Raw genomic sequence first — 22,896 nt, forward strand, 5'->3', positions numbered from 1 at the left:
GTTTCATATTTCTTCAGATGTTCAGTCGACCCGTACCTGTTCGAGAACTTCAATACCGTTGATGGTGATTTGCTAACGGCGAAATTCCGTGCGTTCAAGTTCCCTGAATCGACCTACGTGCAGTTCCGTGGTACCGTCAATGTTTGTGTAGATCGATGCAAGGGAGTTATCTGCAGCAATGGACAGACTGCATATGGCCGCCGGCGACGAGAGATTAGCCAGAGCGCTACCGATCCTAACAAAGTGTACGAAGTGACGATGACCACGTTCATTAAAGTCAACTATGATGAAAATGCCGACAAGAGTGAGTATCGACAAAAATATTCAATGAGGTTCTGCTTTTCCGATTCCCACAGCTACCCTTCTTATCAACCAAAGATCTTTATGACCTTATACTTGAAACTTATCTGAAATAACCTTGTAAAACGTACACGTAAACGCCATTGAAACTTTTGACACAGCTCAAGTGTGGCTGAATAAAAGTTCAGACTTTTGCTAAACATCTTATCAAAAATCATTCGTGGGCTTTGTTAAAAACCGGCATGAAGTAACCTTCCTTATCCTAATGGTAAATAAGAGATGATAATAATAATATCTTAGAAAATCATCGAGGAGTTCCTTAGGAAGTATTTTCAAAAACACACAAACAATTACTTACAGGATTGGTGCAAGAACCTTTTCAGACATCCCTTTAAGAACAACTAAAAAGGATTTCTACTAAAAATCTAAAAAAAGCATCTGAACTTTTCAGTATTCGTCCACCAAAGATACCACAAACTTAAAAACATTGGTCTCCTCTTGAGTAGTTCATGGAATTCCTCAGAGATTTTTTTTCGGTACTGTTCGGTAATACTGGAAGAATCCCGAAAATATTCGTTAGTCTGTGCCTGCAAAAATTCATCAAGGTTTCCTGAAGGATGTCGTGGATAAATCTCTGGTGAAATTTCCGAAAGAATTGTTGAGGTAAATTATATGTAGTACCTCTGAAATAAATCTCTGAGGAAACTCATAGTTTAACACCAGAAAGAATCGCTTCTAGTGGAATATCTGGAAAAAAATCGGCAGTAGACCTATTCTCTTCTCCAACACCATAATCTCAAATTACACGTCAAAACAAGAATTCTGTCCAAAGAATGAGCTAATTTGATAAAGTGTCACAGGTATACTAAATTTATTCTGTGATATTTAGACATTTTCACCAGAAACCCAGAAACCAATTAACCCTAAAGAGCCCGCGGCCACAATTCGGAAATTAGTAGATTAATCAATTTAAGATATATTTTAAAGTGAATGGAATTTATTGGTCTTACAATCCTTGTGTGAGACAGGGACCCCTCCCTTTTTTTAAGGTAACGGAAAAAGCATGAACAGGAGGGGTCCAAACCCGACCAGATGGAAGAAACAAGATTATAACAGTGTGTTCCCCTGATATGATGTTTTTATATCACCAGTTGTTATAAAACATGTACCGTTAGTAGTTAAAATAACAAAAATTCTAACAAAATTTGCACCAATCAAAACTAAAATATAACAAACCTTATTATAATTATAACAAAATAATTACAGAATTAATTGCAAATCATGTTACTGTTTATGACATCGGATTTTATTTGCAACAAACTTATAAAAGAGATGTCAAAAATATAACAAATGTTGTTATAAATGTGTTAATGAAAATAAAACAAATTGAGAACAAAGGCATCTTGATAACAAAATTATATCAACTTTTGTTATTTTTAACTGCTACTGATAGAAATGTGTTATAATTTTGTTATGTGGTTCTGGTCGGGAAAGTATTCTCAAATGAATATCTCAACATCCAAATGAGCTAGAATGTTGGTGTCTTCGGCAAAGTTATTCTGCAGATCAGGGGCTATCTAACGATGAAAATCTGATTGAGAATTCAACCGCTAGGTGGCGCTAGCAAAATAATTCTCCAATCTTCTCTTCAGTAGAATGAGGGCTATCTGGCGGTGAAGAACCTGATTGAGAATTTTCCCGCTAGGTGGCGCTAATGACATACATTCTTCAATTGTCTGTACCTCAAGATCCTTATTAAGTAGAAGGTTGGTGACTTCGGAAACGCTTTTTAGAAGATCAAGGGCTATCTGGCGGTAAAGAGTCTGAATGTAAATTCATCCGCTAGGTGGCGCTAGTAAAAATAATTCTTCAATCTTTTCTGCCTCAAAATCCTTCACAGTTAGAAACTTGGTATCTTCAACAAAGATATTCAGCTGATTGGGGGCTATCTGGGGGTGAAAAATATCGGCGCCAATATATGGCCGACCAGTAATCATTACCAATGCGTTACTCAAACATTTATGAAGTGTGCCATATACAAACAGAATCAATGCCACTGCGCTACTAGAGACTATTAGGAAGCTATGAAAAACAACTTTCAATATGATTCTATCTGATTATTCCTCAATTATGTTTCTCCGTTAGACACGAACCTTTATTTTTCCAGTATATAGAGATTCTGGAAAATGAATAAAATTCATGCTAGCGATACCTTGCGGTTGAATTATCAATCAGACTTTTGACAAGGATTTTGAGGTACAAAATATTGAAGAAAATTAGTTACTAGCACCACCTACTGGATGTGTTTCTACTCAGATTTTCCACCACATGATAGCCCTCAATCTGTTGAACGGCTTGGCCGACGACACCAACCTTCTAACTGATAAGGATCTTGAGATAGGGAAAATTGAAGACTTCTTTTACTAGCGCCACCTACATGATGAATTTCCAATCAGACAACCTTCTAGCTGATTGTTGCAGATTTGCTATGACCATGTGCCCAATCAGGTTTTGAATTCCAAATCTGATTGGCTTATTTATATAGTCTATGGCACACTTTATAACTATTTGAATCGCATTGGTAATGATTTCTAGTCGGCGCCAATGTTTTTCATCTCCAGGTAGCCCTCAATCTGTTGAATATCTTTGCCGAGAATACCTTTAAATAGAAAATATTGAAGATTTCTTGTTACTAGCGCCACATAGCGGATGAATTTCAAATCATTTATTTTTTTTTTTTAGCTGATAATATTCTTGAGGTATAGATCCTCATGAGGTATCCTCAATCAGGCTTTTCACCACCAGATAGCCCTTGATTTGCTGAACAGCTTTGCAGAAGACACCATGTCGAGGTGGTTTCGGACCTTCTAGCTGATAAGGATCTTGAGATACAGATGATTGAATAAAATTTATCTCTACACAGAAAGAAAAATCCATGTAAAACTCAGCGTAAAATCGTGCACATAAAGGGAATGCCAGATTTGTCACAAATTTACATGACACATCGTGTAAAATTACATCAACATCATGTAAATTTATGCCAACTGTCGTGTAATCGGTTAGAGTCCATGCCATATTACACGATGTATAGCAGGAACTTACATGATGTTGGTGTAATTTTACACGATGTATCATGTAAATTTGCGACAAATCTAGCATTCCCTTTATGTGCACGTTTTTACGCTGAAATTTACATGGATTTTTCTTTCTGTGTAGTGTCACCTAGTGGATGAATTCTCAATTCAATTTGTCGTCGCTAGGCAGTCCTTGATTTGCTGTATAACTTTACCGAAGACACCATGTTGGGTTCATTTCGGACCTCGTTTTTTTTTTTTGCAACACGTTTTTTAGGGGTTAGACTGCGTTTAAAAGCTGTAATTCATATTTTTTTTATAAACATTTTTAGGAATAATTCATCATCTTACATTTCTTGCAATTTTGGTCCAACAACTATTTCTCCTACCAACCAACAATTACAATTTTAGATTCAATGCCTTCTTCGTAACTTGCGAATAATGGTTTGACGATTTTGACAATCAAACTCTCACCACACTTCAACTCAACTACATTCACCCCACAGTTATGGATAGCATACAGATATGAATCAGAGTTGGATTATAACGGGAATATCTCATCAAATACAGATGCAATTTCGCAAAACACATTTTACCTACGTGAACAATAGATCTGTACAGCATCGCAATCAATCATAATATGCTTAAGTATATTATTTACGTTCGTAGGAGCTAAAATGTCAACCATATTAAGCGTTGATTCATAACTGTGGGGCATTGAAACTCATACCACAGTTATGAATCAAAGATAAGACGATTCCGAAAGGAACGCCAAAACGTATGCTTTCACTAAAACACCATTCGTTTGCCTCGCAGATAAATTGCTGTTATAATGTTTTGATCCATAATATGAGTCAATTTGATCCCACTGATCCACATCTGTGGGGTGGTCATCGTTTGGAATTTCTATTGAAATCGACACTTTTTGGTGAATAACCGCGAATTTTGAGCTGTATTCTCAAAAACAACTATATTCTGCAGTATCAGGAAGGTAAGTTTAATATGTACAGCGTCACCATGTATTTTAATCATATTTTGTTCTGAAAAATTGCCCTTAGTTGATCCATAACTGTGGGGTGACTGTACTGTCAAGTGAACGCAAGGTCTAAAGCTGCCCCCAACACTTAATTTGGACGTTGCGACATCCGTTTGAGGTCAATTTTAGTCCCTTCGTGTCCACGCTTTTTCCGTTACCTAGAAAAGGGGGAGGGTCAGCCAAGGATTGTAAGACCAAGGATTGTCTCACCCAAGGATTGTAAGGCCAACTACTAACCGCACTTACTTCAAAATGTATTTAAAAATCAATTGACTACTGGTCTCCAAATTGCGGCGATTTAAAAATTCAAGAGTTAAAAAACACATACCTATGATAAGAAAATGTCGAGCCGTTTAGTAGAATACCTATAAAAAAATTAAACTGTATTTAGTACTATACCAGTGATCCCCAACCAGTGGTCTGCTGACCCTCAGGGGCCATGATGACTTCTCAGGGGTTTCGCGCAACCATTGCAATGTACTTGAAAGATAATAAAATATTAGTACGATTTCTTCTTCGTAGTGTACCGGAAACAGTTTGACGGCTTCTCAAAATATATAGCTGAATCTTTAGTGAGAATTCGATATTTATTATTGTGCATCATTAGAAAATTGCACGCTTTCAAAAATTTTCGGCAAGACACATGCCGGAATCCCAATGAGATATTAGGAAAAATAGTCTTGGGGAGTTTCTCGGCAAACTCATGTTGGTTTTCTTGACATTATTGATTCGAGAATATTTGAAAAAGTTCACTTAAATCGTTACCTCCAATCCTCCTTATGCTTCAAAAGCTGCCTGGCAATATCCTTGTTGATTTCATTCTTTGTTTAGGTTATTTTAGATTTGCTTGCATGATTCTCAGTAAATTTTTTATCCCATCTTTGAATGATTTTTATGTTGATATATTAGACTATCTTTGACAGATATCTGTAGTTATCCCTGGAAGATTCCTGGGATGGTTCTCGAATAATTTTTCGACATGATGTTCGGCGAATTTCCGAATATATTCACGGATTTGAACGTTATCCTTATCACATTGAGGGCATGTTGATCGAAAGGTTCCTGGCCATACCTTGAGGGACCTACCTAATACACGATGCCAACGGTCTTGGCTCAATAAATATGATTTAAAGTAATCCTAGACCTTCATAAACATTACATTGTGGTTTCGTAAATTTTCAAAGAAGCATTTTAGGGGGCGTTAGAGGCTTGTAGATTCTTAAAGTGGGTCGCGACTCCAGAAAGGTTGTGAACCACTATATTATACCATTTAATTCCACAAGAGTTTGTATCCTGTGACATATACGCGTATTTCAACCTTACTTGTAAGGCCGTCATCAGTGTCGGCCTATGGCTAAAACAATAAACCATCACTTTGCTGAAGACACTAGAATACTTTGACTAATTCGTGATTGTGTTTTCAAAGAATTTTATCAATTAATCACTAATAATTGAAAGAATATTCAAGAAATTACTTAAGAAAACCTTAGAAAACATCCTGCAGAAAATTCTGGAGAAATTCTAATGACTTGCTGGAGTTATCTCTGGATAAACTGGAGATCTAATAATCTGAAGAAATATTATTTGGGAAGAAATTTCTTGTAGAACTGTAAGAGTCCTATCTTTTGATGAATTCCTTTCAAAGTACATATCTAGGAAAAATAGTGGGTTTTCCTAGAGACTTTCCCGTATGGATCTCTAGATAGATCTCAGGAATAATTATTGAAATGAAAAATCACTGTGAGCATTTCTGAAACATTTTCTGGATGAAATCCCGAATAAATCACTGTAAAAGTTTCTGAAAGATTTATTGAGGCCCCTAGTGAGAATTTCCGTTGCATTTTATGTAGACCAGTGATTCCCAAAGTGGGCGAATTCGCCCCCCTGGGGGCGATTTTCAGGCTCAAGGGGGCGAAAATGTGTAAAACAGAATTTGGGGGGCGAAAAATCCAGAAAGGGGGCGAAAAAGATAACATGGGAGCATTTGAAAATAATTCCTCATAACCTTTGGGAGACACACATTTGAAGGTTAATCAATTCCAAACTTAAATATTTTCAGGACTATTTTACCTTAGATCCTTATATCTCTAATCATGGTCATTTTAAAATTATTATAGACAACATTACATGGTTGTCAAACACAAAATATTTGTGTTATTCATTGAGCTTTTTAAATATCATGTGAGTTTTGAGAATGGTCAGCATTTGAGATTTTCACGCGATTTTGCAGATGCCCAATATATATAAGGGTCTTTTTTTGTATGTGAACTTTAAAGTTTGGAAGTTAATATTTCTGGCATCCAGCTTTTTACAAAAAAAATTCTAGAGTACCATTTGTGATGTTTTTAATCATTTTATAAACAAATTTTGGAAAATTTAGCCTACAAAAATTGCGTTCCAGCGATGCCAAAGACAAAAAAACTCAGAGAAATTTCAAAGATGCGTTGGATTTATGCCTCCAGAACGTCCGAAAAATTCGAGTTTTTCTTGGTGTTAGAAAAACACCCTTTTGATAGATTGAATTGATAAATGAGTTGAAAAACATTCTGGATTTTCATATAATTTTCAGGGTATTTGATTGGATAAAGAAAAGCGTTAGAAACGTCAGGCATTTATTACTCACAATTTCTGAAAATTATTCTAGTAATTTTAAAAATAGCAGATAAATTACAATTCACGGGGTGAGATCTTTCAAAAACGAACAATAGCGAACAGAATCATTGCAGTTCACCAAAATATGACACATTCGAGTAAAAATAAATGCGTTTGCTTGGAAAACATTGCATTTGGTTCAGTTTTGGAGAACTTTGCCCCCAACTATGTCACAAGGCGCCTATGAATACATTACATTTGTTAAGTTCAAACTGGACCAAACTTTTACCGACTAAATCAGTAGCCTGTAATGTACGCAAGATATTTTTAAAATCGATATTATAATTTACAGCCCAGGTTACCGATATTTAAGAAAATATTTTTAAATGTACATAATAGTTATTGCATTATGATTCTTTGGATATGCGAGTCGAATACATTTTTTGTCCTTATTAAAATACTTGAATCACATATCAGGGGGGCGATTCTTGATTGATATTGACCTCAAGGGGGCGAAAGTTGAAAAAGTTTGGGAAGCACTGATGTAGACATTCCGCTAGGAATCAGTATGACCTAGTGAAGAGCCTCGGATAATTATTTGAGAATTATCTGAAGGAGTCCTTAGAGGTAACCCTCGATGACTTCCTGAAGCAATCCGTAGAATAATTCTAAAAAAAAAAATCCTTTGGGTCCATCATAAAACACATATAAGATTAACTTTAAATACTTTTTCCACCCAAAATTTAAATTACTGTTTGAGTTCTGTAGGAAATTTGTGATAAAATTTATTGTGTAAAAAATACACAATAAGTTTTATCACTAACTAGCTAATATAAAGTAACAGAAATGTCAATAGCTTGCACTTTTATCCAACTATCGCGTACAAGGATAAAAAATCGACAACAAGTTCGGCAAAATTGTCGCTAATAAATCAAAATTCCATTGCACAATTTTTATTTCTTCGCAAATGTTATAGTCTTCTCGGATAAAATGATTATTTCAGCAAGATCTTACTCATATTTCCCCATGAATTCTACTCTTTCAGAAAAAATGTATCATTATTGTAGGCTCAAAATCTTACCACTGCTTTATCTTCCACAGGTACCGCCTCCGAAATCGACCAGAAGTTTCGTCAACTGAAACTGGCGAACCAAAAGTTGGCCCGAAATAGCCGCGCAGGAAACGTTTTCGAGAGCATTCACGTTTCCAAAATGGCAGAAACCAGTCCTAGCGAGAATGCCAAGGTCGAGGAAACCATTCTTTTCACTCGTGAAGTTATCAGCCAGCCGCAGGAAACTGGAAGGAGCAGTAGCTGCCGGCATCTTCCTGCTAGTATGATCGTCACTATTTTCATGACCGTGGGACTTATGTTGCGCAAAAGCTTCGCCTAAAACCCGATTTCTTACTAGTGATCTCAGTGAACAAACATAACGTACACTCTAATAACTAACGGATAACGAACGCCTTACTCGAATTGATAACGCTGTATCGGAAAGATTAACAACTGTGCTAGATTTCTAACGATAAGCTCGAGCCAGTAAGGGATCATAAGCAATGCACGCTTTTGCTTGCAGTGAAGTTTTTGAAAAGCTCAATACGGATTTATCAAATCCAATAATAACATTTTCATTTTTATCTGTATGGAGTTATCATGGAATTTCACACGAAACCCTTAAATTTTCTGCATTTGTCGAATTTTCATACATGTTTTGTGTGATGTATTTTTTGAGTACATAAAAGAGTTAACTCATCGTAACATAAGGTAACATCAACGAACAAAATCGTGAAGTTTTCTTTATTTTTGAAGCAATGAATTTTTTTTTTTGGTTTTCCGTAATATTTGTTCATATCTACAAAAAAAACTTCTACTTAATTTTGCGATAAAAAAAAAACAAAGTAACCGAAATATCGAGTTGGTTTACTCTTCCTATTCACCGAAAATTGATGATTATGTAACTCGATGCCAAGCAAATGCAGGAAAAGCTCGAAAATGAACAGCCTTATTGAAATGTGATTGAAAAATTCAACTTGGTTTGCAAGAACTTGTACATACACAACGCAACTTAATAGACTATAAGGATATGCTTACCACAAGAAAAAACGAATTAAAAAACCTTTACGTTTTAAATAAGCTTACGATAACGAAAACAACTGCCCAACAAATTTTATGCGACTACATTTTAACAAAGTTTTAACGTAAGGATTTTTACAGCATCGACATCAAAAATTGTGATTGATCAAATTCAATATTGTACATTTATATTTCGTCTCCATTGGTTGGCAATTTGCAGATATTGTGAAAAGAATGAAGTGGAACAAATTCATCCACTAAATTCTTGCAAACAGATATAAGCAATGTAAGGTATACTAGTCTAATAACATTAAAAATATGGATTCGAATGATTCGCAATGTAAAATTCAATAAAAACTAATTTCTAAGGTAATAGATTTAACTAAGCAATACTATGGTCAATCAACGACGTCCATCGATAAGCGGGCCGCGTGAGAAGCTTGGGAAAGTGCAGAACACGTTTCCTACTATGATTTCGTTACTTTTGGGTGTCATGCTTCTCAACTAGACCTACAAAACTAATTATTAAACTGTAAACCATCCACTATCCGAGTATAACGACCTAGAGCTAATAATAGCATAAACATACATTGTGATTTCTACATTATATACACTTGATTTTATCGACATCATTTGGACAACTTTTACATGAATTGGAACAACCACACATTGAGCACAAACGATTTTCAACAAGATAACAGTATTCGAAAAAAAAAAAAGGAAAAAACAAAACTGTTTTTCTTATATGTGTTGCAATTTAGAGATTTACAGCATACCTATTGAATCACCAACGTTTGGAGTGTTAAAACTTTTTAGAGGCATATTAGCAGCTAGATTTCTTCTGCAAAGTTTAAAGGTACATTTAAAACAGTACTTTAGCGTTGGTTGTGCTAAAATATGCGTGAATATCAAAATGCGTATTAGTAAAATACAAAAAAACACTGCAATATAGAAATCATATGTGTGTAATAAGTATAACATAACTCTAGCATCGTTTAATATCTTCCGCATTCGGCCCTCTTATTGAACGGATATGCATACATAGTGATAAAAACTAATGTAAATTAACGAAATTTAGAGCAATAAAAAACTAACGATAATTTTTTTATATATTATATGATGACATATTTTCCATTTTTTTGTTGACGTTTGATGTATACTAGGGTGCGGCTTATTTTTAGAAAGTTCTCAAAACCAAATATTCGTGTGCTCCTCTGAATTCAAATCACATAAAATGAGAAACGTCAAATTTTGAGCCAAAAACATTAAGATTTCTTAACGAAAACTACGCATAAACGTTATTTTTGAATTAAAAAATGTCAAGATTCTTCTAAATGTTGATTTCGCCAGAAATTATATTTTTACTGTTTAACTGAAGTTTATAAAGTATCTTGTTTCAACTACGAGTTAAAGAGTGCACATATTTAAAAAAATCAAATATATTTTCATTATAATATTCATGAAAAAATGTTTTTAAGGCTATTTAGAAGGTTTATCAAATGAGAAAAACAAGTTTTTAGCTTAAGTATTGACCTTTAACAGACAAAAAATTGAAAAATATAGTATTTTTCGTTGACAATTCATGTTTTTGAGCAGTTTTTGTTTTATAACTAAGTCAGAAATATTTTAAATTGTTGTACCCGCAGTTTAAGAACGACTAAAACTGCTTCAAAAAAAATGTAAAAAGGATTTAGAATCAGAACATACGCTGTTTGAGCCGCACCTCCTTGGTGGACAGACGCTCGAGACGCACCTCCTCACTCTAGCTGATGTCAGAAGGACAACAGTGCCCAGGCTGCACTACCAGCTAAGTACGCAACCCTTAGCTGGCGGTCTTTGTCATCGTTTGACACGTGGAAGCGTGAGGTAGGGACTTGTGAGGACCAGAGCTATGTTGGGCGCTCCTTCCTAGTTGTCGGCTCACCATTTCACAGCCCGTTCTCACAGCCTATTGTTGCCTATTGTCTAATATCGAACCAACTTCATTAATTATGGGCATCTAAAAATTTCATAGTTTTTCACTTTAATTTGCTTACAACTTCAAAAACACAAGAATTACAAACTAGCGATGTTCAGCAAAAATGTTTTTTTCCTTTGCAACTCTTCTGAAGACCACATTCACGTAAAACTGAAAATAAAAAAGTTAGACCAAAATAACTGATTTTTTCGGGTCCACCCGAAGTTAAAACATTCAAAATGAATTTATTTAACTCAAATGAAGATTTAGATCAAAAGTGTCTTCGACAAAGTTGTGCAAAATAACATATTCTAAAAGTTTACAGAAGAGTGCAGCCACAAATTTCGTCACACATCGAACGTCTGCAATCAACGAGAACATAGAAAACAATTTTTTCCTGCTAAAATGTCGGTTCGGACCATTGTGCGTGGGTCATGCGAAATAGTGAACAAAAAAAACTGCTTGTAAGAAATCGCTGATAAGTTTAAATTTCTTAAGGGGCTGTCCATTAATTATGTAAGGGTTTATGGGGGGAGGGGGGGTTTGAGATTTCTTACGCGCCATTCAATTTATTTTTAATTTTCATACAAAAAATCTTACCATGGGGGGAGGGGGGTTGAAAAACCTCGAAAATTTCCTTACGTAATTAATGGATCACCCCTAACGACTTGCAGTTAGAGATGTAGAATATCATCAAACATGGTAGCGTTGAGAACATCGGCAAACATGGTAGGTTGACATTTAGAATTATTGAAGAGACCCCAAAAAAATCTTTTTTCTCGATAGCGGAAGGATCCGAAGGACGACGGAATCACAGGAATACAAGCGATTTGTTTGGTCAGACGGCAATGGACAGACAAAAACTATAAGCCTGATAGTCACAAAAACTGACTCCATTGATCGTTGGTACCATCAGCAGTAGAAATCTTGCTCATATTTGTGGTCAAACTGGTATTTGAATACATTAAAAAAAAGAAAACATTCTAGTGAGCTTGCGACAAGTAGAAGAGCGTCGAATCCACATTTCTTCTTTCAGGCTTAGGCAACGTCCAAAATGACGTAGCATTTTTGGTCAATTTTTGACACCCCCCTCCCCCATATTTTCCCATACCTAATACATGGTTCGTATCAAAATCGTAAACTCCACCCTCCCCCTAAAATGCTACGTCATTCATGGACGCTTATCGTTCATCGTTTTGAACAATACATTCAAAAATTAACAACATTATAACTACAACATGTTCAATGTTAGTTCTTACATTATAGGACAGCAATTGCATTTCTGCTCTGTAGAATTTACACCGCTCGTTATTTATTAAGAAAATCGGTTACACCCGATTCTGTTTTTGCACGGGGGATGCGCTGCCGTTATACGCATAAATGTCCCATGTTCCAAAATATGAAACCGAGAAAAACGTGATTAACGATTTTCGCACATTTATGCTCCGTATTGGTGAAGGTTATGACAAATTTGAATAATTTCTTCATAATAATATGAGGCAATGGGTGTTTCTTATAGTCAAGAATTGGTTTTTGCTATGAAATTCAAAGTGGGACGGTTATGCCTAGAAATACCGCGTTTTGGGGGAATTTCTACGCATAAGAGTCCCACTAATTGTAGCAGACCGATTCTGACCAATCACATTGCTCTTGATGGTTAGTTTGACGAGAGTTTAATACCGAAAATGGAAAATGTGTATGTGTGTATAGCATTTTAATCGTCAATCAAAGTAGACGTGTTTTTTATTCGCTGAAACCCGCGCGCGACTCGATTTTGTTTTAATTATTCTATTTTTTGCGTACGTCATGAACTGCGAAATTTGTGCTTTGGACGCTTCTGCTGACTCGGTATTGTGGACATGTGCGGGGTGTCCACGTAAATTCCACGCCGCGTGTATCGGTGTTACGGTGCAGCGGAGTTCATTGAGGAGGAAAGATAGAAAATTGATTGACTTCACCTCATATGTTTTGCCTTGCTGTGAGTCTTGCCAAGAACTCGTACAAGCAAAATTGGACATAAAAAAGCTGAATGAAGAGCATAAACTTCTAACAGAGCAGCTCCATGCTAATACAGAAGTGTTGCATCGCTTCAATTTAAATAATGAAAAACCAAGCATAATCAACGAAGCTTTTGAAGGACTTGAGATTCTGATGTCTGCAATAAAAAATGAGCTGGCTATTATTAACAAGTCAAGTAGCTTGGCTGGAAGCGTTGCAACTATAAAAAATCACATAACGACGGTTCTTAACATAGTTGCCCAGAAAAACAATGATTATTTGACAAATACGTTAACATCATTTAAGTCCGATGTATCCACTGAGCTGCGGAACATAAATGACGATCTATGTCAAATAAATCAGCTGCAATTGGACATGGCCGCCACAACGTCTGCAAGTATGAACCCAAATTTATTTGTGGATATTGTCGACGAGCTGAAAGCATGGTCAGCAAACATATTGTCTACAAAAAGCATTGAACCGTTGACACATGAGGCGTATCCTAGTTTAGAAGTTGAAATGGAAAAGTCTGAAGATACTTCAGGATGGCGTTTATTAGGTGACAAAAAAATATGGAAGGCCGATTGGACTTCATATGATGCGCGCAAAATGCATCGCGAGCGGCAGCAAAAACTGGCTGAAAAGGCCAAGCAAAAACGTAAAAGGCGAAACAGATTGCCACAAAACACACAACAACCCGCAAGGAGTAAATAAATAAAAGTCACCCGCGTCCAACCACCGTTAATGGAAGAAACTACAATGAGCCGAGCTACAACAGATGTTCCATCATCCATCAGAGAAATACCAGTAGGAACTGTTACAACCGTAGCAATACTAATGCCGCAGGAGATATTGACTTCAGAACAAATACTCCTCTTCTAGACAGAGAATTACTAGCAGCAGCGAAGGAAAGATTTTCGAGACCACCTCCCACTTCGTATCGTCCAACCATAGCATTCCAGAGAGGAGAAGTGCTGAACCCGTACCCTAGCGACAGACAACCGAATACGCCACACCGAACAAATGCCGCACCAGCACGTTTGAATGGAAGGTGCTCCTGCCAGTGTTTTTGCCAGAATTGACGCACTTCACAGAGGAAGGTAATATTAGTATCTTAACACGCAATGAATGTATTGCTAATAATTTAGGCTATGACGAAGGCTCAAATGACTGCGGCAACCATTCGAGTTGTGATAGGAATTGTATAAATTTAAATGATGAACACTTAAATGAATCTGATAATGCAAGGCATGATGTAGACCTTCCAAAAGCTTCCGAGGCTCTTGTTTATTGTCAGAATTTCAATCGTATGAGAGGATCTTCAAAAATCAAGCAAATCCATAAAAACATATTAGCGTCATCTTTTTCGATCATATTAGGCACAGAAACAAGTTGGGACGAATCTATAAAAAGCGAAGAAGTTTTCGGATGTGATTATAACGTTTTTAGAGACGATCGCGATTTTCTTATGTCACAAAGAAAATCAGGAGGAGGGGTCCTCATTGCAGTCTCTTCAAAATTTAATTCTGAAATTATTTGTTCTTCGAAATTCAAAGAGTTTGAACATGTTTGGGTGAAAGTAAATATAGAAAACGAAAAACATGTATTTGCATCAGTGTACTTTCCACCTGATCATGCCAACAAACATGCCTACGACTCCTTTTTCAAAAATGCTGAAGATATCATATCTGGTCTTCCCCCTGAGGTGAAAGTACACATATATGGTGACTTCAACCAACGCAATGCTGACTTCATTCCTGATTTTGAAAATGAGGGCATCATGCTTCCAGTGGTCGGGGAAAATGAAACGTTACAATTAATTTTCGACAAAATTGCAATTTTGGGCTTGAACGCTTGAACCAAATTAATCATGTAAAAAATCGGCAAAATTGTTACCTTGACTTTCTATTGACAAACATCCAAGAAGATTTCTACGTTACTGAAAGTATTGCACCCTTGTGGAAAAATGAAGCATTTCATACAGCACTGGAATACTCATTATTTATTCACAATAACTGCAGACCCACAGTGTGCGAATATGAGGATATCTATGAATGCGATAATGCAAATTATGAAAACATAAAAAATAGAATAAACTTAATTGACTGGCAATCACTGATCAGAGAAGAAAATAATGTCGAAAAAGCTGTTGATATATTTTACAGTTTACTAATGGAAATTATTCGTGAAGAGGTACCTCTGAAAAGGAAAAAACTTTTTGGTAATTCAAAAAATCCCATCTGGTTCAATAGAAATATCAGGAATTTAAAAAATCGAAAGCAAAAGGCTCACAAAATTTATAAAAAACATGGAAGTGATGATAATATGCAGAAATACCTGGACTTATGTGAACAGTTGAACATTGCTATAAATTCTGCACTTGAAGAGTATAATAGAAAAATTGAGAGCGATATAAAGTCATGCCCAAGAAGTTTCTTTAATTATACTAAAACAAAATTAAAATCAAACAATCTACCATCAAAAATGCAACTTGACGATAAAGACGCTAACAACCCGGAAGAAATTTGCCACCTCTTTTCAACGTTTTTTCCAAGAAATCTATACGACATTTTCAGAAGAGGATCGGGACCAAAATTATTTTTCATTCTTCCCTGCCCCCTCAAATGACATTAGTGTGCACCAGATAAGTGTACAAGACATCTTATCAGGCTTGAAAGGATTGGATACCACAAAAAGTGCAGGACCTGATGAAATCCCTCCAGTATTTATGAAGAAGCTTGCTGTTGAATTAACATCTCCTTTGTTTTGGCTGTTCAATATGTCACTAAAATCCGGCAAATTTCCTAAAATCTGGAAGAAATCATTCTTAGTACCTATTTACAAATCAGGGAAGAAAACTGATATTCGTAATTATCGTGGAATTGCTATAATTTCCTGTATTCCAAAGCTCTTTGAATCCATTGTTAATAGAAAATTGTTTGGGCAATTAAGGAACAGAATTACAAATGCACAACATGGATTTTTTAAAGGCCGTTCCACTTCTACAAATTTACTATAATTCACCAATTATACTTTGAATGCTATGGACAATGGTAACTATGTAGAGGCTCTGTATACTGATTTCAGCAAAGCATTTGACCGCATTGATATCTCTATGTTACTCTTCAAGTTAGAAAAAATAGGATTTGATAAACCATCTTTAAACTGGATACAATCATATTTAACAAATCGGCAACAAATAGTGAGATATAATGGTAAAAAATCGAATCCTATCCAAGTTACATCAGGAGTTCCTCAAGGCTCACATCTAGGACCTCTTCTTTTCATATTATATGTAAATGATATTTCCTACATTCTTAAGCATATAAATATTCTTATCTATGCCGACGATATGAAGTTATTCATGGAAATCAAGTATGCTAACGACATTGACATCTATCTGAGTGAAATATCTATTTTTGATGAATGGTGTAGTAAAAGCCTACTTCAGTTAAATGTTAAAAAATGTAATTTAATTACTTTTAGCAGAAAGCGAAACACAGAAGAAACAACTGTAGTTTTAGGAAATCAAATCGTTGAAAAATGCGATAGGGTCAAAGATTTAGGCGTAATTTTAGACTCAAAACTCACTTTTATCGATCATTACAACACCATTATACATAAAGCAACAAATATGCTTGGTTTTATCAAACGCTTTGGTTCTAACTTTAATGATCCATACACTATTAAAACTTTGTACGTCGCTTACGTGAGGTCTATATTAGAGTATTGTAGTATTGTATGGTCTCCTTTTATGAAGACGCATGAAGAACGTCTTGAATCAGTTCAAAAGCAATTTCTGTTATATGCTCTTCGTAAATTGGGCTGGACATCCTTCCCTCTTCCATCTTATGAATCAAGATGCATGCTCATTGATATTCAGACATTGAAAAAGCGCCGCGAATTCGCTATGGTTTCATTCGTGAACGATATTGTTTCGCATCGTATTGATTCTCCTAACCTATTAAACAGTTTAAATTTTTATACTCCTTCCCGGCAATTGAGGAATCGTAACTTGTTTTTTATTAATCACCGTCGTACTAATTATGCAAAATTTTCTCCTCTAAACCGAATGATGAGTTTATATAATCAACATTGCGAAACAATAGACTTAACAATGTCGCGTAGTAACCTAAGAATATACTTTAACTCTGTAAGATATAGCAGTATATAAATTTAAGTGTTAACATGTAGTCTACTTTGATTGACGATAATAAATAAATAAAGCCTATATTGAGGGTCCAGACGAAGGCTCGTGTGGCATGTAGCAAAGTGGAACCGTATATGGGTATGAGAATCAATATGGTTATACAGGTTGGTAAATGCTGGGCATTACGTACCATCAATGGTACCATTTGGTACCAATTGGTACCATGTGTACCTGAAGGAACAAAATAGATCCCTTTGAGTGGTTCATAGCCTCCAATTGTAAATGTTCCTGTGCTGAGGCTTGCAGAGCCTGACACAAACCGCCTAGATTTCAGGAGGACCATTCCCCCTAATGTTTGGAAGGCCATAGAGCACAGTTTAGCTTAGAGTTTTACTCTGGCACTCGGACGATGATCAGCCGCCGCCCCTGACAATGGTACGCCATGCCAGTATTTACCACCCAAACGAACCATAATGTGGCATTCAATTTTCAATTAGTTGTAGTTTCTTAAAAAAAAATCGTTAACATGAATACAAGCAACAGAAAAAATGTGATTAAGACATGAACTCAGAAAACCAGAAACATCAAACCAATATACATTGTCAAGCAAGTTGCTGAAACTAGATAAAATTTTCCGTCGAATGCTTCTGGATGCATCCAATTACATTCAATTTTCAAAAAGTTTCAAGCATTTGTATTTAGGAAAAAATTTGCCTAACTCAATTATTCTGTCTATCTCCTGTACAACAGTCTTAGAACACTATTGTGTGAAACAGGCAGTGTTCCACATGGGATGTAAAGCTAAAGAAAAAAGATGATATAAAACGATTTGACACAGCTCAATGAATCCTATAAAATAAGTATTTTATTTGCAACTGATTTTGTAAAATACATAGTGGGACAGATATGCGTAGAAATTCAACAGTGGGACAAATTGACTTGGTATGCTTTTCATAGAGTGTTCGAACAAAGTATATGTTTTTGAACTGTTTTATAATAATATAGGTTAAAATAGACTTTTTGGCTACAAAAACTAAAAAATGACAAAAAGTAACATGGGACAATTATGCGTATAACGGCAGTGCGTACCGTGCAGAAAAACTTTTCAGTTCAAAATTTAAAAAACCGTGCAAAAAAGTAACACAAACGGAAACCATCAATGAAGTATTTAGAAACTTTTTTATGTAGATACACCTATACCCATTTTTTCATGTTTTGAACTAGCTTTACATAGACATTCCACGTGATTTCCGTGCGTTCTCTTATATCAGGCATTTCACGGCGAAATTCTCTCTCTTTCGCTCTACAACAAAACTTGAAAACAATGGTGCCAGTACCTGTCAACTTTGACAGGTACTGGCACTGTTGTTTTCAGATTTCGCGAAGGAAGGAAAGAGAACGATTTTCTGATGACGTCACCGTGCAATGGGCAATTGAGCTCTCGCCGAGCGGTGTCACAAACACGTGCGCAAATTTGCTGGTTGAAAATACCGCCATTTGATTTTGCTGGGAACAGCTGATCTTTGTTTATATTTTCAACCAGCAATCTTTAAGTAGTGTTGGTGACATGTAACGTGTATGTACACGAGCGCAGAAACCACTATTGGAGCTTTTCGATCAACGTCTTCCTTTTAAGGCTAAGTAGCCCGTCATTCGTTTTGGCAACAATGATGACTTTTCAGCTTGCATTTCAAAGTGATAAAACTCAGTCTTAATAGTTTATATTGACTTGAAAATGTATCACTGTACGCGCTAACATGCATAAAATATGCTGATACTTTTTCAGCTGTGTCAGTGCAAAACCAACTGATTTTCTTTGATTCGAAATCGTGAGATTAGTTAGCAACAATCATCAACGAAGCGTACAAATTTCAATGACGGCCTACTTCGCCTTAATCGGCTGTTCGATCGAACCAAGTAATCATGTCGGATTTATCTGAAAACACATATGGTTTTTTTCCATGTAGTTTTTCACATAAGGTTCATCAGATTACAACATAAACATTTGCGATTTAATTTGGATTACATTCATCAGATAAAACACATCTGACACGTTAATATGAGTTAAAGGATTGTTACAATAAATTATATGCAAAATTCAGATGGAAATTATTGGTTTTGTTCGTGATTCTCATATGATCATTTAATACATTTTTTTATTTTTAGGGATCCTTCTACTAAAATAGTCGAAAAACATAATTTGCATTTCAAATTGTTTATTCAAAACATTATTACACAAAAAAATGTCTGTATATCGTGCATATTGAAAACTGCGATTCAATGTTTTTTTTTCATCCATGATCCATCGTCTACGACTTGCTAAAGTGGAGGTTTTCCTAATCCTTTGTTCCTTCATCCTTCTGTAAATTTTGAATTCAAACAACAAATTTATTTTTGATTATTTTGTGTATAAACATTGAACTTACTTTTCTTTGTCGTTAATCAATGGCGTTGTAGAAATCCACTGAACGCGTTGTAATTATTTCTTAAAGAATAATGAACCTGCATAAAATTGAACAAACTAAATACGCCATCTTTAGAACACTACTAAATTTCACATCTGCGAATCACATGATATTATCCGTCGGATAGCATATATGGCTTTTGTTCATATACAATTAACAGTACAAACCAATAGACATGATGGGGTATTGTAATGAGGTTTATGTACTTTCTACATAAATTGCAATGGATACATATAACATTGATAGGATTTCCATTATTGTAGATGTATGTGACGTTTTTAATACTTTTTATGATATTTCTTGGTTCAGTGGAAGTAAACATATTGTGCATTCAGATTAACTTTAGACCGAAGTTCATAAGAGAAATGAAATATCACCAACAAAAGTTCGCCGAAGTTCGGCGTCGGCATTCTACCGAAGTGCTACGCCTACAAAGGCATTCCTTATGCGTCGGCGAAGCACTCAATTAGAACGCCGACGCCGAACTTCGCCGAAGTTTTGACTGCCGAACTTCTAATTGTCACTCGAATTGTCAATATTAATATCGTAATATTTGGCAACCTTTTTTCAGAGAAGTTCCATGATTTGTCCATGATAATGGCTTTTAACACTTTGTGTAGTGTTTCTTGAATTATCAGCACGTTTTATGTTGTTCTATAATTATTGCGAACCTTGTATACTTATAGCTACCTAAAGAGAAACACACAAATTCAATCTCTAATGAGAAACTTTTCACTTGCCCCACGTGATTAGAAAATTGACGATGTTTCAATTCAGTTATTTTACGTCCACGTCGAATTAATTCTAAAACTTTTTTTATTGCAGTTTAAAACTGTTAGAGAGGACCATTGGCGTAACTTGAATCCATATCTAGAGGGGGCTTGACCCATTCGATAGAAAAAAAAACCCTTATGAAAGAAGAAAACTTAGCATGAAAGTTCAAAGTGGTTCAAATTTTCTCGTTGTTTTCCCATGGGGTAGTATTGTAGTGCCAGAAGCCTGAAATTATAGCATTATAGTTTAGTGCATTTTGTTTTTATTTAAAAGAAGTGAATAAATCGAATTTATATGGTTTGAAAATTAAGGTAAGTTCTTCTATTGTATTTTTGTTTTAGTTTATTAACATTCCATTGATTTCAGCTCGGATTTCAGGCAGCCGACGTGGAACGTATCGTTGAGGCAACAACACATTTTAGAATAAATTGATCACAAACGGGATCAAATCAATAAACGTGTGCTATTATATTATGTTTTAACTCGCTTCGCTCTTGATTTTTTTTAAACGAAATGAAACCCCAATAGAAATCTAAACCACTATTGCATGCCTATGAAAACTATCGAAACAATAACGTAGCTGTGACGTGAAAGCTTAGTGATCTCTAGGTTCGTGGAATTGAGTTCCGGCACTCACCATTCACGTAGCTATTACCTGAAAAGATCGATAGAAAAAAAAACTACGTATGTTTTCACGTAGCCTTGACGTTTGGATTATTTTGAGTGTACGATCAAGGAAGTTACAGTAAAAAATCACTTCCATCCATTCTTCTGCACTCGCTGTCATTATTAACACTTTTATCATGTATGTGTGAAGAACTATGCAATAGTGTTTATATTCAGAAAAAATATTTCAAAATGTATTACGGCTATTATTAAATTAGTAGGGTTTACATCTTTATTATACATATATTTTTAACAAAACTATCACAATCACTTCCAATTTCATTTTCAAATTTTCATCACTATATATTTTATTATAATATCACTATTAGCACCAACCTCCTGACACCGCCCATACAACCCCATTGAAAAATAACGAGCAAACATCTCTGGTTCCCACTGACAGCTCAATGTTTGTAAACAAATAACCGTTTGAGGAATAACAATCGATGATGGCGAAATCTTTTTCTCCGAAAAATTTCTATTCCCACAATACAACAGTTATTCGAACAAACAAACGGTTGCAAACTATTGGATTGCAGTACAGCAAGTCAATTTGAGTTGATGTGATTAGCTAGAAACACATTTTAGTATTGGAGAAAAAATTCCCTAATATATATATATATATATATATTTTTTTTTTTTTTTTTTTTTTTTTTTTTTTTTTTTTTTTTTTTATTATTCCAAACATTACATTCATTTCTTATATCTAGGTGTTCTGTGTTATTTGACAACACTATCATCCTAATTTGGTAAAACAAATTTAAGATTTAATTAACATTTTGTTAACAACATATTACATTTCATTTGCCGTAGCAGTTCAGTTTTTTTACAGGTGAGTTGATTTCACCTGCTTATAAGAGAAAAAAAAATGTTTTTAATATACTTAACCTAACTTAACCTAAACATATAACGCATTAATCGTGGCAATAGAAGATTGTAACGATTTTTGCCTGAAATTATTAATGATTGTATTTGACATTTGTTCCAATGTTTCAACATTGGATATTCTATGTAACTCATTGGTACTATACCAGGGAGGAAGCCTCAGAATCATTTTCAAAATTTTATTTTGAATTCTCTGCAGAGCTTTCTTCCTGGTATTACAACAGCTAGTCCATATTGGTACAGCATACAACATGGCTGGCCTGAAAATTTGTTTGAATATCAACAGCTTGTTCTTAAGACAAAGTTTTGATTTTCTATTAATAAGGGGATAGAGACATTTTACATATTTATTACATTTGGCTTGAATGCCCTCAATGTGATTTTTGAAAGTTAAATTCTTATCTAGCATGAGCCCTAGATACTTAACTTCATCTGACCAATTTATTGGAACCCCTCTCATCGTGACAACATGTCTACTTGAAGGTTTCAAATAAAGAGCTTTTGGTTTATGTGGGAATATTATTAGTTGAGTTTTGGAAGCATTAGGAGAAATCTTCCATTTTTGCAAGTATGAAGAAAAAAATTCCCTAATATGATTAGGCCAATGTACGTTGTTGCTCTTGAGTTTAATGCTGACCACGAAAACATGGCTGCCTAGCACCGGGTTGACTAGCACCATCACAACATTCTTGCATTATGTTGCACCCATTATGTTGCAATATAATCACACATTGGCTTCGAAACTTAACCACCATTACTGATTAGTACAAAGGATGCGGCAGCTCGTGTAAACGAACTGGAACACCAACAACCAGCACTGGTTTATAAGCAACTACTGAGCCCTGGCGGTCCCTTCGTTCGAAGAGAACCTGATAGGTAATATGCCGAAACAAATTAACGGATCCTCCGCCTGAAAGCAGCCGTTTCG

The 22,896-nt window shown here is 35.3% G+C and overlaps 1 protein-coding gene across 2 annotated transcripts in view; it reads left to right on the top strand.

The window, feature by feature from the left end:
• LOC5577977 overlaps positions 1-10,173 on the top strand; it is a 305,412-nt gene extending 295,239 nt beyond the window's left edge. For both annotated transcript variants that reach the window (XM_021843222.1, XM_021843223.1), the window contains exons 6-7: positions 18-304; positions 8,104-10,173. In XM_021843222.1, coding sequence (XP_021698914.1) covers positions 18-304; positions 8,104-8,393 — 577 coding nt within the window. In that variant the 3' untranslated portion in view covers positions 8,394-10,173. The remainder of the gene's footprint in view (positions 1-17; positions 305-8,103) is intronic.
• Positions 10,174-22,896: the final 12,723 nt, after the last annotated feature.

Source organism: Aedes aegypti, chromosome 2 (assembly GCF_002204515.2).
Source record: "Aedes aegypti strain LVP_AGWG chromosome 2, AaegL5.0 Primary Assembly, whole genome shotgun sequence".
Lineage (NCBI taxonomy): Eukaryota > Metazoa > Arthropoda > Insecta > Diptera > Culicidae > Aedes > Aedes aegypti.